Here is an 18,267-nt window from a genome sequence, read left to right as displayed (position 1 = left end):
TGCTGCAGAGTATGTTTATAAGTAAAAATTATTACCCTTTCTTTGTCGGCTCTGTTCCGTTACTTCCAATAAGTTCCCTATATAGAGATTAAAGGATAATTAATATTTATTTTTTTACACACAGTATACATTAATGCACTAATAAAGATCCACTGTTATTTTAGGCTGGGTCACAGAGAAAACAAGAACTGCTCTCTTTCCCTGCCGATTCTCTATAGGCACACCATTTACAGGAGTCTGCATTTTGAGAGGCGAGATACAGCTTCTGTGCATTATATATAGATATATATATATATATGCGCATTATATAAAAAATCCCCCCAAAAATTAAGAGGCAGCACTCCAAGGAAATTAGTGAAAAAAAGTGGTGTGTTTATTCACCCCAGGCAGGCAACGTTTCGATCCGTCTCTATGGGATCTATGTCAAGCTTCTGAAGACCAATTTGGTAGCAATGGCATATCCTAGCAATATGCCTTCACTTCAAATAGTAAGTAAACCCATTTAAAGAGGCTCTGTCACCAGATTATAAGTGCCCTATCTCCTACATAATCTGATCAGCGCTGTAGTGTAGATAACAGTAGTTTTTATTTTGAAAAACGATCATTTTTGAGGAAGTTATGAGCAATTTTAGATTTATGCCAATTAGTTTCTTAATGCCCAGCTGGGCGTTTTTTTAACTTTTGACCAAGTGGGCATTGTAAAGAGAAGTGTATGACGCTGACCAATCAGCGTCATACACTTCTCTCCATTCATATCCATTTGTACTCAGCACAGCATGATCTTGCGAGATCACGCTGTGCTGTCACATACACCCACATTAACTTCGGTAAAGTTTGTTTGGGACTTAATCATAGCACAGCGTGATCTCGCGAGATCACGCTGTGAATGATAGCACAGCATGATCTTGTGAGTAAGTCCCACAAAAACTGGGAATGTGAATAGACATGGCGTCCTGGCTGGAGGCAATGTCTATTCACTCTCAAGACACTTCAGTAAAGTTAAAGGGGTTGTCCGAGATTTAACGAATTTTGTGTTAATGCTTGTAATTTTTAAATTTAAATACATTTGTAATATACTTACATTTTCCAAAGTGGCCCCGTTTCCAGATCCTGCCGTGGGGCACTTGATGGGTGACGTCACTCTCTGCACTGGCTCTGGCCGCTTTGTTGATCTTGAATTCTTTGCCGGGTATACGACACGTCACTTGTGACGTGCCGTGTATGGGTTGTTCTGCTTCACAGCCCGTAACGCGCATGCGCTGTCACTGCTGTTCTCGCGGTCCCTGCTGATCTCTAGATAACAGCAGGGGCTGCACATGCGCGTTACAACAGAACAAGCCGATATACACCACATCACAAGTGACGTGTCGTATACCCGGAAAATAATTCAAGATCAATAATGCGGCCAGAGCCAGTGCAAAGAGTGACGTCACCCGTCAAGTACCCCACGGCAGGATCTGGAAACAGGGCCACTTTGGAAAATGTAAGTATATTACAAATTTATTTACATTTATAAATTACAAGCATTAACACAAAGTCATTAAATCTCTGATAACCCCTTTAATGTGGGTGTATGTGACAGCATGAGTACAAATGGACATGAATGGAGCGAAGTGTATGACGCCGATTGGTCAGCGTCATACACTTCTCTTTACAACACCCACTTGGTCAAGAGTTTAAAAAAAAAAACAGTTGGGCATTAAGAAACGAATTAGCATAAATCTAAAATTGCTCATAACTTGCTCAACAATGATAGTTTTTCAAAATAAAAACCACTCTTGTTATCTACATTACAGCGCCGATCAGATTATGTAGGAAATAGGGCACTTATAATCTGGTGACATAGCCTCTAAGAGCATGGTTACAATTTTATATTACAGAATTATTCAGACATGTGTTTTTATTAAAGGGGGTATCAGTATGTTAAAATACAGTGCAATATACTACAAATATTAAAACTAAAAATTATATACCTACCATATTAATTCTACAACATTCCTGTACCACTGCTCCAGCTCCTTCTGGAGATAGTGACATGTTGCCATGTGACATCACGTCCAACAACCACAACAGCCAACCGCCACCGATGTGACATTAGCATGGACAAAACACTATCACAGTGTGCCACGATTAGTCACTTCGCTCAGGTGACATCACTACATAGAGTTTGTAAAGACTGGGATCAGGGGAGGTTCATTACAGTAATTATATTACAATTTTTTACTAATATTTTGGGCATATTAAACTGTATTTTTACAACCGAGTAATCCCCCTTCATTTCCTAATTATTAAAACATTTAAATGTTCAAGTTTAAATCCTATTTTTGGAGTTTACATAAATTGAATCTTATTGAGACTCTAAGTTAGTGCAAGATGAGTAACACATTGCATTTATAGTTGCTCAACATTTTTTATATATATATATATACACACACACACACATACGAAAAATTATGTTCAAAGGCAAACATACCCTCTCAATCTTTATCATGCATTGTTTCCACAACTGGACTATAATATCAGCAAGAACATTATAGATACTATTAAATACACAAATTCTATATAGAACGTACTTCGTGTCTTACTGAACAATAAAAAAAATAATAAATCCTGCTTGATGTAATTGAATTATTGCCTGGAAAGTACCTCAAAGCCCTCTGCTCTTCTTCCATTCGCTCTCGAACATCCCGTAGCTGCTTTACAAGTTCTGGATCAGTACCATTGACCCAGGTATATACTACATCGATAGGCATTGGGAGACATAGCCTGTATCATGCCCACACAAAGCGAGAAGAAAAAGTAATGAATGAGCAGAAACTAATTAATTTAAACAGAATGATGTATTGTTCATAAAATAACTTTGCGAACAGTAAAACCGAACATAAAATTAAAACCTCAGAGTCCCTCTAATTCCAATCTCACACCTGACATTGGCCTGAAGAGTATAATGCACTGGTCCTATTGTTGAATTGACGGATGCAGCTCAGACATGACTATACAGCTTACATAGATGCTGTATCATAAAAAAGTGAAAACAAATTTAATAAAAGGGATTTTAAAAGTTACATAAAAACACATGCACATTACTCTCAGCCAAAGTCTGTAATGGAGATCAAGAAGCAAGGAAAACGTGATCAGCTGCTGCTCCTGTGACGACACCACCACCGCACAGCCAGGGTAGCTCCACCTCCCCTCACTCCCCGGAGTGGAGGCAAGGTTACGTGACTGTAGGCCAGCATTTGAGGAAGTGTCTCCTTATAGCAGAGCTGCTAACAGCCGGCGCAAGGCCGAAACCGCTGGGCTGCAGCAATAGACGTCACCAGCTCAGCCTCTAATTGGCTTATTTAGCTGGTAACGTCTAGTTATTGACGTTTATTGCTGCAGCCCAGCGGGTCTCGGCATCCACGTAGGCTGTTAGCAACTCTGCTATAAAACACTTCCTTTTACAGCTAGCTCCCATATGAAAATGAATTAAGTGTCATGCGTAGAAATACGCACGAGACCGATTTAAAAAAACTTACAAGATCCTTTAGAGGTGTCAAGGACGCCTGTAGAGGTGTTTTTGCGACCTCTTCTAAAAGCAAACATTTGACCACATCTAACCTCAGAAAAAAGTTATAAAGCTAAAGGGTACCTGGTCACAAAGATCATGCTGCCCAAACCACGAACAGCATGTTTTATGCCTCATGCACACGACAGTGTGTGCCAGCCGACTCCAGTCAGTGATCCATAAAAAGATAAGACATGTTCTATCTTTCCACGAGTCGGAGAATTAGTTTTCATGGACCCGATTCACCCCCTAAAGTGAATGGGTCCGTAAAGACTATCGGATGTCACTCAGGTGCCTTTAATAACGGCCCGAGTGGCATGTCGATCGTGTGCTACTGCCATTAAAGACCAGTCCAATGATCATAACGATCATCTTTTGCTAACTGAATACTAGGGGTCACATGATGTGTGTGTGTGTGTGGGGGGGTTCACAAGACTGACGCCATGTTCCGTATATTAGAAATATTTATATAGGACTATTTTATAAATATTATTTTTTTTTTTTAAACTGTGAACCAGTGTTAAAGGGGTTGTCCAGTCAGTATTATGTGCTGAGCTCGCATAGAAGTATCTGCCCTGCTGTGCAAATCCCATTCGGCTTCACCAGCCCGGCTCACCATGATACGCAGGTCACTCACTATACACAAAAATTCTGTGCGACATTTGCAACATTTTCAGACAGAAAAGCTCCAGATACATTACTTGGTTTTGGTCACGTGTGACCCAGTCAAGGATTCTGGAAGGCTTTTCATATCAGCTCTACCTTCAGATGAAGCCAGTTGTTATATGTAAAGAAGCAATACCATATTATGCAAACAAAACAGTGGCAGCAGTTCACTGACTGACATTCTGTGTAGGCCGCAGATTTTACAAACCCTGCAGTATACATATATGTGTTTCAGAGAAAATAACATGCATTTTTCACTTCTGCCGTGAACACATTACCTGTTCTGGAATGACTTCCCAGCAATGTTATCCCGGTAAGTATCAAATAAAACATGATACTGATCTCGACTCCACTCCAGAACCACCTGAAATAAATGTTATTCTTGTGAGAAATAGGGCTTTATTTTGGCTTCACACTGAATTAAAGTGACAACATGGACATTCTAGGCCTCCCATAGGGGTGCAAACACCTGGCGCTGTAAAAAAAAAAAAACAAAACAAAAAAAAAAAAATAACCTCCTTTCTCCTGCGGGTTACTTAATCTGGCCCACTGTTCAAAACAGAGACAGCAGGCAGGCTCAATAACTTTTGCACAATAAAACCTTTTTTTTTTTTTTATTAAATAATTTGTTTTATGGGTCACATTCTCCGAGCCATTTTTTTTTTTTTTACTGACAACGGAGCTGTATATGGACTTTTTTGCGGGATTAGTTGTATTTTTTACTGCCACCATTTTGGGGTACATATAATTTATTAAATTAACTTTATTAACTTTATTTGGGGGGGGGGGGGGAATGGAAAGGAAAGCAAAGCCCCCGTTTTGTTTTTTTTGCAGTTTATTTACATCGTTCACTGTGTGGTTTAAATAACGTATTAACTTTATTATGCAGGTTCTTACACGTTTTTAGTAAAATAAATGGTTTTATTTTTTATTTTTTTTACCACTAAGGGACTTCACAATGCAATTGTTTGATCGCTTTTATAATGCTACGGTATACTCAGTGTACCAAAGCAATATGACCTGACATTTTTAAACTGATAGACAAGGCTTAAAAGTCTTATAGCATGGCATGCCTAGGGGCCTTTTAACTGAATACATTGAAGTATAAACACCAAAGTCAAAGAGCTATACTTTCTTTACTACAGAATAGGTAATTGCGATCATAACTTTCCTAACTATATAATGGTCTTGTTATCTTTCCAATAAATATGCCATAAAATAAATAAAGTTATGGCTCTTGGAATTAGGCAACAGAAAAACTATTTTTTTCCCCATGAAATGTGCTATTATTGTGCAAAAGCAGTAGAACATTAAAAAAAAACAAAAAACTATAGGACATTTGGTATCGCCACAATCGTACCAAAAGAAAACATCTTCTAATAAGAATATAGTAGGGAATGGAGGGTTTCTTTTTGATGCATTCTATAGTATATTACCATAAGCTATAATGGAGAGAGACCGCACGCACACACAGCCATTGTAGTACTAGAACACGGACCTAGAACCTTCACTGGCTGAGTGGGGGACTGGCTCCTCCAATCTGATTTCCAATAAACATGTCATAAAAGTCTGTGGTCGGAATGTCACCTAAGGGTACACTGACACGGGTCGGATTTGCTGCGGAAATCCAATCCAGAGAGCTTCCACCAAATCGTGTCGGCCGGGTTTGCCGCTGCGTACACAAGATAGTCTCCCATAGAGATACGTCACTCCTCCAAGGGCTGGTGTTTGTGCTGCCAGCCTCCGGGGGTGATGTTTTCTCCCATGTGACCGTTGCAGCATTTGTCATTTGTTGTATAGTCAGCAACAGATATACAACCATTCCGCAGTATAAAATTACATGCTGCGGATTACAAAATCCACACCGCAAGTCAGTTTCTGTGCGTAAATTTTCTGCAGGGTGTAGATTAGTTGGTTAAAATCTCATCCACTTTGAAACTACTGTATTACACTGCAGATTTTCAGTCCGAAAATCCGTAACAAAAATCTGCAGCAATTACACTACATCTGAACATAGCACATTTAAAATCTAAGTGAGCTTAAAAGCAGATTTCAAAAGAAAAAAAAAAAACAGGGCATACATTTACTATATATTATTAGTAGATGTAGTCAAATATCTAGCCAAATTTTTATTTTTTTTACCGGTATCCCAGTTTCTAGCCCAGCTGTTTGTTATTCTTTAGTTCCTGAAGCTGGACGTGTCCGTAGTTTCAGCGATCAGCCACTTTCTCACTAAAGTATTTTCAGTAGTTTTTGAAAGCCAAAGCCAGTAGTGGCACCTACACAGAGAAAAGTATAATGTAAGATATGCACCTCTTTCGTGTCTTGTATCCACTCTTTGTTTTGGCTTACAAATACGGACCAAAATACTGCCGTTTGAAATTGGCCACGAGCATAACACTACAAATCCTATGATGCCCTCATCAGTGTAGCCTCTTCCTTCTTCTCAGTCTAGCCCAGCGTAGCCTTAATAAATTGCAGCGCATATGCAGTATAACGAGTCAGTAAGACAACTAGTCTGCTCACTGAGCATGCGTCGGAGCAATAGTGGTGCGAGATCAGACAGTAGCCCAGAGTAATAACCCAGGCGAATGCACGACATGTAATTAATGACGTGCCGTACATTGGGGGAGTAAGCATACACATAATGGATGTACGTGATGACATCCATCACAGGAACAAGGAAGGCTTAGGGGGGCTGTAATGAAAGTAAAGGTGGTTTTACACAGCGAGACTTCGCCCATGTTTAACCACTTTCAGCGAGTGCCTATTGAAAATGAAGCCTGTTGATCAGCGTTCGTTTGCTCCATTTACAAGGAGCAACGATTGCTAATTACTACAATCGTCACTCCCATACATCTTTAGCACATCTCCCATACACAGGGCAATGATCGGTAACAAGCGGTCGGAAAACATTCAGACCCCAGCTGGTTAAAGAGGCTCTGTCACCACATTATAAGTGGCCTATCTTGTACATGATGTGATCGGCGCTGTAATGAAGATTACAGCAGTTTTTTTTATTTAGAAAAGCGATAATTTTTGACTGAGTTATGACCTATTTTAGCTTTATGCTAATGAGTTTTTCTCAATGGACATGGACTGGGCATGTTTTACTATATGACCAAGTGGGCGTTGTGGAGAGAAGTGTAGGACACTGACCAATCAGCATCATACACTTCTCTCCATTCATTTACTCTGCAGATAGCGATATAGCTATATCGCTATGTGCAGCCACATACACAAACACTAACGTTACTGCAGTGTCCTGACTATGAATATACATTACCTCCAGCCAGGACGGGATGTGTATTCAGAATCCTGACTTCTGTAGCGTCTGTGTGAGACTACAGCACAGCACAGCGAAATCTCGATGTAAATGACAGTTCACAGCGTAATCTCGCGAGACTACGCCTGCTATGCTGTAAATCACAGAGACGCTACAGAAGTGGTCAGGATTCTGAATACACATCATGTCCTGGCTGGAGGTAATGTATATTCATAGTCAGGGCACTGCAGTAATGTTAGTGTGTGTGTATGAGGCTGCACATAGCGATATAACTATATCGCTATCTGCAGAGTAAATGAATGGAGAGAAGTGTATGACGCTGATTGGTCAGCGTCATACACTTCTCTCCACAACGCCCACTTGGCCAAAAAGTAAAACACGCCCAGTTGTCCATTGAGAAACTCATTAGCATAAAGCTAATATAGGTCATAACTCCGTCAAAAATTATTGTTTTTCTAAATAAAAAACACTGCTGTAATCTACATTACAGCGCTGATCACATCATGTACAATATAGGCCACTTATAATGTGGTGACAGAGCCTCTTTGACCCTTTGATAGTGGCAGTCTGTAACAAGATCAAAGGGAACTCTCCTCTTTGATTGTGTCACTGAAATCCGGTGACATGATCAAAGAGCAGGGAATCCCTCTACAGTCAGCCTTGGGGGCCTAGAAAGGACCCCAGGGCTGTCTGTTCAGTTTGCCCGCTGAAAGGGCACACTATGTGCTGCCCTAACAGCAGCCTGTGTCATAGTGACACAGTATGATGTTTTAGCATACAGGAGTATGCTAATACATTACAAGTAAAAAATAAAGTTATAAAGTTATCCCTTAATGGGATTAAAAAAAAGTAACAAAAATAAATATATATAAAAGTCCAAAAAAGAAGTCATTATTTTGCATAAAATATATTTTATTGCCCCTACACTAAATAATAAAAAAAACAACAACACATATTCGGTATCTAAACAACCGTAATAACCTGAAAATAATTTTTTTTCTACATCCAAACAGTAAAAAAATAAATGATGCCATTTCTCCCGCATAAAACTAGGCCTCATATGGCCACGTCAATGAAAAAAATTAAAAAAGTAATGTATGCTGGAATGCAGAGGTAAAAACTGAAATGTAGCTGGTCATTAACCCCTTGAGTACCCAGCTCATTTTGGCCTTGAGGACCAGACCCACTTTTTCAAATCTGACATTTATCACTTTATGTGGTAATAACTCCGGAATGCTTTTACCTATCCAATTGATTCTGAGATTGTTTTCTCGTGACATATTGTACTTTAGTTTAGTGCAAAAATTTGGTCGATAAATTCATTGCTTATTTGTGAAAAACACCAACATTTAGCGAAAATATGAAGAAATTATGATTTTTCCAATTTTAAATGTATCTGCTTGTAAAACAGATGGTAATACCACACAAAATAGTTACCAATTAACATCTCCCATATGTCTACTTTATGTTTGCATCGTTTTTTGAACATCCTTTTATTTTTCTATGACCTCACAAGGCTTAGAACTTTAGCAGCAATTTCTCATATTTTTAAGAAAATTTCAAAAAGCTATTTTTTCAGGGACGAGTTCAGTTCTGAAGTGGTTTTGAGTGCCCTATATATTAGAAACCCCCATAAAACACGCCATTTTGAAAACTGCACCCCTCAAAGTATCCAAAACAGCATTCAGAAAGTGTTTCAACCCTTTACGCGTTTTACAGGAATTGAAGGAAAGTAGAGCTGAAATTTTCAAATTTCATTTTTTTTTACAAAATTCATATGTAATACATTTTCTTCTGTACCACAGAAGCTTTTACCTGAGAAACGCAACTCAATACTTATTGCCCAGATTCTGCAGTTTTTAGAAATATCCCACATGTGGCCCTAGTGCGCTAATGGACTGAAACACAGGCCTCAGAAGCAAAGGAGCACCTCTTGGATTTTGGGGCCTCCTTTTTTCAGAATATATTTTAGGCACCATGTCCGGTTTGAAGAGGTCTTGTGGTGCCAAAACAGTGGAAACCCCCAAAAGTGACCCCCATTTTTTCAACTACACCCCTCAGGGAATTTATCTAGGGGTATAGTTAGCATTTTGACCCCACAGGTATTTTGCTATATTTTCTGGAGTTAGTCTGTGAAAATGAAAATCTACTTTTTTTCTGGAAAAACGTAAAAATTTCTAATTTTTGCAAGAAATAAAGGAGAGAAAGCACCCCAACATTTGTAAAGCAATTTATTGCGATTACAGAAAAACACCATATGTTGTAATAAACTGCTGTTTGGACCCACAGCAGGGTTCAGAAGGGAAGGACCCCCATTTGGATTTTGGAGCTCTGATTTTACTGGAATGGTTTTCAGTGCCATGTCACGTTTGCAATGCCCTGGAGGGACCTAAACAGTGGAATCCCCCCAAAAGTGACCCCATTTTGGAAACTATACCCCTCAAGGAATTTTTCTAGTGGTATAGTTAGCATTTTGACCCCACAGGTTTTTTGCTGAATTTATTGGAATTAGTCTGTGAAGATGAAAAGAGACTTTTTTTTGGAAAAAACACAGAATTTTCTAATTTTTATAAGGAATAAAGGAGAAAAAGCACCTCAACATTTGTAAAGCAATTTCTCCTGATTACGGTAATACCCCATTATGTGGTAATAAACTGCTGTTTGGACCCACGGCAGGGCTCAGAAGGGACGGAGCACCATTTGGATTTTGCAGCTCAGATTTTGCTGAATTGGTTTCTGGGGGCAATGTCGCATTTGCAGAGTCCCTGAAGTACCAGTATAGTAGAAATTCCCCAGGTGTGATCCCAATTTGGAGACTATACCCCTGAAAGAATTAAATTAGAGGTGTAGTGAGCATTTTGAGCCCTCAGGTGTTTTATAGATTTTATTAGAATTGGTCCGTGAAAATGAAAATTTTTTTTTTTCCAATAACCTGTAGCTTTAGCTCAGAATTTTTCATTTCCACAAGGAATACAGGAGAAAAGACACCCCAAAATGTGTTACACAATTTCTCCTGATTACGGAAATACCCCATATGTGGTTGTAAACGGCTATTTGGACATACGGCAAGGGTCTAAACGGAAAAAGTGCAATTTCGTTTTTGGAGTGGAGATTTTACTAAATTTGTTTTTGACGCCATGTTGCATTGCGCTGAGGTACCAGTACAGTGAAAATTCCGGAGAAGTGACCCCATTTAGGAAACTACACCCCTCAAGGAATTCATCTACAAGTGTAGTGAGCATTTTGACCCCCAAAGGTTTTGCAGAAATTAGTGCACAGTGGATGTTGCAGATTGAAAATTGACATTTTCCACATATATGCTATTTCAGTGCCCAATGCGTTGGGCCCAGCTTGTACCACTGGAGACATACGCCCCATAAATTGTTAAGCGGTTCTCCAGAGTACGGTAATACCCCATATGTGGTCATAAACTGCTGTTTGGGCACACTGCCAGGCCCAGAAGGAGCGCCATTTGGCTTTTGGACCGCAGATTTTGCTTGGTAGTAGTTTTGTTTAGTGTTTTACTGGTGTTTCAGTTTATAATGTGGGGGCATATGTAAGCTGGGCAGAGTGTATCAGGGTATATGTAAGCTGTGCGGAGTACATCAGGGTATATGTAAGCTGGGCGGAGTACATCAGGGTATATGTAAGATGCGCGGAGTAGATCAGGGTATATGTAAGCTGTGTGGAGTACATCAGGGCATATGTAAGCTGGGCGGAGTACATCAGGGCATATGTAAGCTGGGCGGAGTACATCAGGGTATATGTAAGCTGGGCGGAGTACATCAGGGTATATGTAAGCTGGGCGGAGTACATCAGGGTATATGTAAGCTGGGCAGAGTTCATCAGGGTATATGTTTGCTGTGCGGAGTACATCAGGGTATATGTAAGCTATGTGGAGTACATCAGGGTATATGTAAGCTATGTGGAGTACATCAGGGTATATGTAATCTGGGCGGAGTGCAATAGGTCATAATAGGATGATGTAATAATGGGGAGAATGAATAATAAAATTAATTATCCCTGGATAGTGACGTACGCTTTGAACCAATCCTTTATGCACAGGCCGGATTATTGGGTGCAGGAGTCGCACTTCTAAAGGGTGTCTGTGGTGTTGTACAAAATATCCGCACTCAAGTATTGCCTAATCTTTGACTTCTTCACTAGCCCCATATGTAGCACAGACCCCAAAATGTCATCGTTTTCGCTGCATTTACAGGGTCTACCAATGGGGGCTGCAAATGATGACGTGGGGTTTTAGGTGAAGAACTGCTGCACATATAAATTAGTCTGGGCCGTCGTTTTGCATTATTGCGTTCCAAGAGTCAGAACTTTTTATTTTTCCGTTGACGAGCTATGTGAGTGCTTGATTTTCATGGAACGAGCTGTCACTTTTATTAGTATCATTTTGGGGTACATGCGATAATTTGATCAGTTTTTATTCCATTTTTTTCTGAGGTGAGGAGACCAAATACCGGAAATTCTTTCACTATTTTTTTTATAATTTTTTACCGGCGTTCTCTGTGCAGTATAAACAACATGTTTACTTTATTCTGCGGTTTGATACGATTATGGCAATACCAAATTTATATAGTTTTTATATGTTTTACTACTTTTACAAAAAAAAAAAACACTTGTGTCACCATGTCCTGAGAGCCATAACTTTTTTATTTTTTTTGTCGACGGAGCTTTGTGAGGGCTTGTTTTTTGCATGACACACTGTAGTTTTCATTGGTACCATGTTTGGCTACGCGCGACTTTTTGATCACTTTTTATTCCATTTTTTTGGAAACAACGTCACCAAAAAAGGAAATTCTGGCATTGTTTTTTATGGTATTTTTTTTTACGGTGTTCACCGTGCGGGATAAATAATATGATAATTTTTTAGGTCAGGCCAATACGAACGCGCCGATACCTATTATGTCTAGTTTTTGTCTTTTTTTTCATTTTTTTTCTAATTATAAAGGGCTTGATCAGGGAAACAAGGCGATTATTGTTTTTATTACGTAAAACTTGTATTTATTTATTTATCTAAAACTTTTTTTTTACTTTTTATTTTACACATACTAGGGGACTGGAAGATCTGATCTTCTGATCCCCTGCACAATACACTGCACTACTTCTGTATGTACTGATGTAGTGCAGTGTATTGTAACTGTCACTTTACAACTGACAGTTGAGCCTATTATGTCCCGCCTTGGGCAGGACCTAATAGGCTCCCGTACCTGGCAACCAGGAAGCCGTTGCTAAGCTTCCTGGTTGCCATTGCAACCATCAGAACCCCGTGATTTTTCGCGGGGGGGGGGGGGGCAATGGGGTGCAGAGGGAGCCCCCTCCCTCTGTATCAATCACTTAAATGCCTCTGTCGCTATTGACAGCGGCGTTTAAGGGGTTAAACTACAGCGATCGGAGAGGACAGTAATCGCTGTAGTTGCAGTGGGATGTCGGCTGTATATTACAGCCGACATCCGATGAAGATGGAGCGAGCACAGCTCCTGTGCCCGCTTCATCCTCAGGGCGTTACTATATGCCCATTTTCGGGAAGGGGTTAATAAAAATAGTGTTTTTTTTTTTTTTTACACCGCTTTCTCTTATCTCCTCACGTATCTCACAGAAGTGAGGAGATCAGAGAAAGTGACAGGAGCTTTCTCCTGCAGACGACGTCACAGACGGCTGTGATTGTTCAGTCTTCAGAGACTGACCAATCACAGCAATCGCCGGCATTGGGGACTGCTAATTGGTCCCCAGGCCGGTAGCAGAGACGGTTAGCTGTCAATGACAGCTGCCGCCGGTGTTATGTCACTATGTGATTTCACATAGTGACAGTTTATTCCTGGGCCGTAATAGTACGGCGAAGGTAAGCTGGAATAAGCGGCCAGCGACGTACTATTACGGCGAAGGTACGCAAGGGGTTAAGGCCTTTACAGGCCCGGTCATTAAGGGGTTAAATACCTGCTCTGAGGACAATGAAAATAAATAAAATCGCAAAACCCCTTTGAAGAGAAGGTGAACATTTGTTGTGGTTTTTGACCCTATTGACCAGATGTTGTCTACAAGTCTGTAGTCGGAAATCTCCCATTCACTGCAATGGGACTGACTTGCAGCTAACAATCTAGCCAATAGGGTCAAATACCACAACAGCAAACACCAATAGTGTCAATTTCTAAGCTGATTAACCCCTTAGTGTCTAAGCCTGTTTTGGCCTTGTGGACACAGCCGATTTTTGCAAATCTGACATGTGTTACTTTATGCGGTAATAACTCCGGAATGCTTTTACCTATCAAAGCGATTCTGTGATTGTTTTCTTGTGACATATTGTACTTTATGATACTGAAAAATGTGGTCGTTAAATTGAATATTTATTTGTAAAAAAACACCAAAAATTGAGAAAATTTCCAAAAATCTGCATTTTTCTAAATTTTAATGTATCTGCTTGTAAAACAGATAATAATACCACACAAAATAGTTACTAGTTTACATTTCCCATATGTCTACTTTAGGTTTGTATCGTTTTTAGAACATCCTTTTATTTTTCTAGGACGTTACAAGGCTTAGGACTTTAGCTGCAATTTCTCACATTTTCAAGAAAATTTCAAAAGGCTATTTTTTCAGGGACAAGTTCAGTTCTGAAGTGGTTTTGAGGGCCTTATATATTAGAAAATCCCATAAATCACCCCATTTTAAAAACTGCACACCTCAAAGTATTCAAAACAGCATTCAGAAATTATTTTAACTCTTTAGGTGTTTCACAGGAAATAAAAGGTGAAATTTCCAAATGTCATTTTTTTTTTTAACGAAATTCATTTGTAATACAGTTTTATCTGTAACACAGAAGGTTTTACCAGAAAAACACAACTCAATAATTATTGCCCAGATTCTGCAGTTTTTAGAAATATCCCATATGTGGTCCTAGTGCGCTAATGGACTGAAACACAGGCCACAGAAGCAAAGGAGCACCTAGAGGATTTTGGGGCCTCTATTTTATTAGAATATATTTTAGGCACCATGTCAGGTTTGAAGAGGTCTTGTGGTGCCAAAACAGTGGAAACCCCCCAAAAGTGACCCCATTTTGGAAACTACACCCCTCAAGGAATTTTTCTAGGGGTATAGTGAGCATTTTTAGCCCACAGGTTTTTTGCTAAATTTATTGGAACTGGTCTGTGAATATGAAAATCAGTTGTTTTTAAAAAAAAAAATAAAAAACATACAATGTTTTAGTTTTTACAAGAAATAAAGGAGAAAAAGCTCCCCAACATTTGTAAAGCAATGTCTCCCGATTACAGCAATACCCCATATGTGGTAATAAACTGCTGTTTGGACCCATGGCAGGGCTCAGAAGGGAATGAGAGCCATTTGGATTTTGGAGCGCAGCTTTTGCTGGAATGGTTTTCGGTGCCATGTCACATTTGCAAAGCCCTGGAGGGACCATAACAGTGGAAACTCCCCAAAAGTGACCCCATTTTGGAAACTAAACCCCTCGAGGAATTTTTGTAGGGGTACAGTTAGCATTTTGACACCACAGTGTTTTTGCAGAATTTATTGGAATTATTCTGTGAAATTGAAAATCTAAATTTTTTCTAATAAAATGTAGTTTTAGCTCAGATTTTTTCATTTTTAGAATAAAGGAGAAAACCCACCTCAACATTTGTAAAGCAAACTCTTCTGAGCACAGCAATACCACATATGTGGCAATAAACTGCTTTTTGGACACATGGTGGGGCTTAGAAAAGACAGAGCACCATTTGACTTTTTGAGCTCAAGTTTTGCTGGAATGGTTTGCGGCCCCATGTCACATTTGCAAAGCCACTGAAGGGCCAAAATAGTGAAATCCCCGCAAAAGTGACCCCATTTGGGAAACTACAACCCTTGTGGAATTTATCTAGCGGTATAGTGAACATTTTGTCCCCACAGTTCTTTTGCTGAATTATTGGAATTATGCAGTGAAAATTAAAATCTACATTCGTCCCACTAAAATGTTGCATTTTTTTCATTTTCACAAGGAATAAAGGAGAAAAAGCGCCCCAACAATTGTAAAGCAATTTCTCCCGAGTGCGGCAATACCCCATATGTGGTCATAAAGTGCTGTTTGGACACACGGCAGGGCTCAGAATGGCAGGAGTGCTGCTTGGCATGTAGATTTTGGTTGATTGTTTTTTGGGCACCATGTCGCAATTGCAGAGCCCTTGAGGTACCAGTACAGTAGAAACCCCTGAGAAGTGACTCCATTTTGGAAACTATACCCCTCAGGGTAATCATCTAGTGGTGTGGGTGAGCATTTTGATCCCACAGGTGTTTCATAGATGGTATTAGAATGAGGCAGTGAAAATGAAAAATGTATTCTTTCCCCCAAAAATATGTAGATTTGCACACAATTTTTTTTTCCCACAAGAGGTAATAGGAGAAAAAAAAACACACACGATTTGTTACCAAATTTCTCCAGAGTATGGCAATACCCAATGGGTGGCCCTAAACTGCTGTTTGGGCACATGGCAGAGCTCAAAATGGAAGGAGCGCCATTTGGCTTTAGAGCGCAGATTTTGCTGGACTGGTGTATGGGCGCCAAGTCGCATTTGCAGAGCTCCCAAAGGGAACCAGAGTAGAGTGTAAAACCCTGAGGAGTGACTCCATTTGGTAAACTAAACACCTCAAGGCATTTATCATTTGCCTGGACATATGATACGGCTAGGAGTGAAAGGCGCTGTGATTGGTCCCCTGCCGTCTTACTGTGGCGATCAACTGCCATAAACAGTTGACGACACAGTAATGTCACCCTGTCCTTTGACAGGGTCAGTTTTTAGCCAGACTGCACCGGTACGTCCAGGTGCCTTAAAGCACTGCAATACCGGGCGTACCGGTGCGGTAAGGAGTTAAGGCCCTGTTCACATCGGTCAATGCTACCGTTCCTTACTAAAGCCACGACGCTGTACCAGCTCCGTCATTTTGACAGTAAAAATAGCACTGCATGCTATACTGTCAACTCTGATGAAACTGCCGATGGAGACTCCAAAAAAGGCCTCCAATGGCAGTGTGAACATAGCCTAAGAAGCAATAAAACCACGCGCTGTAGCCCTTTTATGAAACCATCAGACTATACAATGCTTTCCTATTTTTTTTAACTGCGTTTCTAATAATGTAGCGAAAGGCTAATGTACCATAAGGACTGACCATGCAACTGCAAAGAGGCTCGTGGAGGGGGAAGGGCCCAGTTAAGGTTTTCACTTTCTCAGACTGCAGCAACTTTACCAAAAAAAAGGTGGAAGAAAAAAGCCTGAGACTCATGCCACCCTTCTCTCTAAGGGTATGTTCACATGCAAACGTAAAATACGCCTGCAATTACGGAGCTGTTTTCAGGCGAAAACAGCTCCTGAATTTCTGACATTTTTGCAAGTGCACGCGTTTTTCGCGTCGTCCATTACGGACGTAATTGGAGCGGTTTTTCAATGGAGTCAATGAAAAACGGCTCCAATTACGTCCCAAGAAGTGACATGCAGGTCTTTTGACAGCGGCGCGTAAAAAAAAAAGCCTGTCTGCACAGAACACCGTAAGACCCATTGAATTCAATGGGCAGATGTTTGCAGACGGTTTGGAGACGTTTATTCGGCCGTAAAACGCCTGAATTACATCCGTAAATAGGGAGTGTGAACATACCCTAAGTCTGGATTCACACGAGCATGTTCGGTCCGTAAAGGACGGAACGTATTTTGACCGCAAGTCCTGGACCAAACACACTGCAGGGAGCCGTGCTCCTAGCATCATAGTTATGTACGACGCTAGGAGTCCCTGCCTCTCCGTGGAACTACTGTCCCGTACTGAAAACATGATTACAGTACGGGACAGTTGTCCCGCAGCGAGGCAGGGACAACTGTATTTTTCCAAAGACTGATCAAAACACTGGCGTGTGAAAGAGACCTTACACTGTGCAGGTATTGCCGACAAAATTGAGTGGCCATCGGCCACCACAAAATGGTGCACAGTTTTGTCTGCATGCGGCCGCTAAAGCACGAGATTGTACCCTTAGGGTATGTTCACACGGCTTATTTTCAGCCGTTTTTCGGGCCGTAAACGCCCCGAAATACGGCTGAAAAAACGGAAGCTGAACGCCTCCAAACATCTGCCCATTGATTTCAATGGTAAAAATGGTGTTTTGTTCAGACGGGGCGGTTTTTTATACCGCCATTTTGAAAAAAAGGCACGTATAAAAACGCCCCGTAAAAAGAAGTGCATGATATTTCTTGAGCCATTTTTGGAGCAGTTTTTCACTGTGTCAATAGAAAAACAGCTCCAAAAACGGCCGCAAAAAGCGCCTTAAAAAAACTTTTGTGGTTTCAAAAATGGCTGAAAATCACAGTCGGTTTTCCCTTGAAAACAGCTCCGTATCTTACAGCCGTTTTTAGTTTAGCGTGTGAACATACGTAACTTCAAGCAATAATAACCAAAAAAAGGACATCTAAACCTCTTCACAATTTTCATGTAAACTAAAAGCAATTTTATTTGGTACTGCATAATTATACATATATATATATATATATATATACATACACACACATATATACACAAACACATTACATTATACACACACACATATTACATTATACACACACACACACATATTACATTACACACACACATATTACATTACACACACACATATTACATTACACATTACACACACACACACACACACACACACTACATTATATACACACACACACACACACTACATTATACACACACATTACATTACACACACACACACACACACACA

The 18,267-nt window shown here is 40.1% G+C and overlaps 1 protein-coding gene across 2 annotated transcripts in view; it reads right to left on the bottom strand.

The window, feature by feature from the left end:
• Positions 1-18,267, bottom strand: part of GNPTAB (N-acetylglucosamine-1-phosphate transferase subunits alpha and beta) — a 126,824-nt gene that overhangs the window by 100,694 nt on the left and 7,863 nt on the right. The window contains exons 1-4 of one of the 2 annotated variants that reach the window (XM_075856689.1): positions 6,359-6,441; positions 4,495-4,580; positions 2,647-2,766; positions 36-77 (exon numbers count right to left, since the gene is read on the bottom strand). In XM_075856689.1, the coding sequence (XP_075712804.1) occupies positions 36-77; positions 2,647-2,753 (149 nt within the window). In that variant the 5' untranslated portion in view covers positions 2,754-2,766; positions 4,495-4,580; positions 6,359-6,441. Of the gene's footprint in view, positions 1-35; positions 78-2,646; positions 2,767-4,494; positions 4,581-6,358; positions 6,442-18,267 lie in introns of those variants that run through there. The other variant, XM_075856688.1, reaches the window with a different exon arrangement.

Source organism: Rhinoderma darwinii, chromosome 3 (assembly GCF_050947455.1).
Source record: "Rhinoderma darwinii isolate aRhiDar2 chromosome 3, aRhiDar2.hap1, whole genome shotgun sequence".
In the NCBI taxonomy this organism is placed as follows: domain Eukaryota; kingdom Metazoa; phylum Chordata; class Amphibia; order Anura; family Rhinodermatidae; genus Rhinoderma; species Rhinoderma darwinii.
Note: the sequence above shows the minus strand (reverse complement) of the source record. Positions and strands in the feature narration are given on the sequence as shown.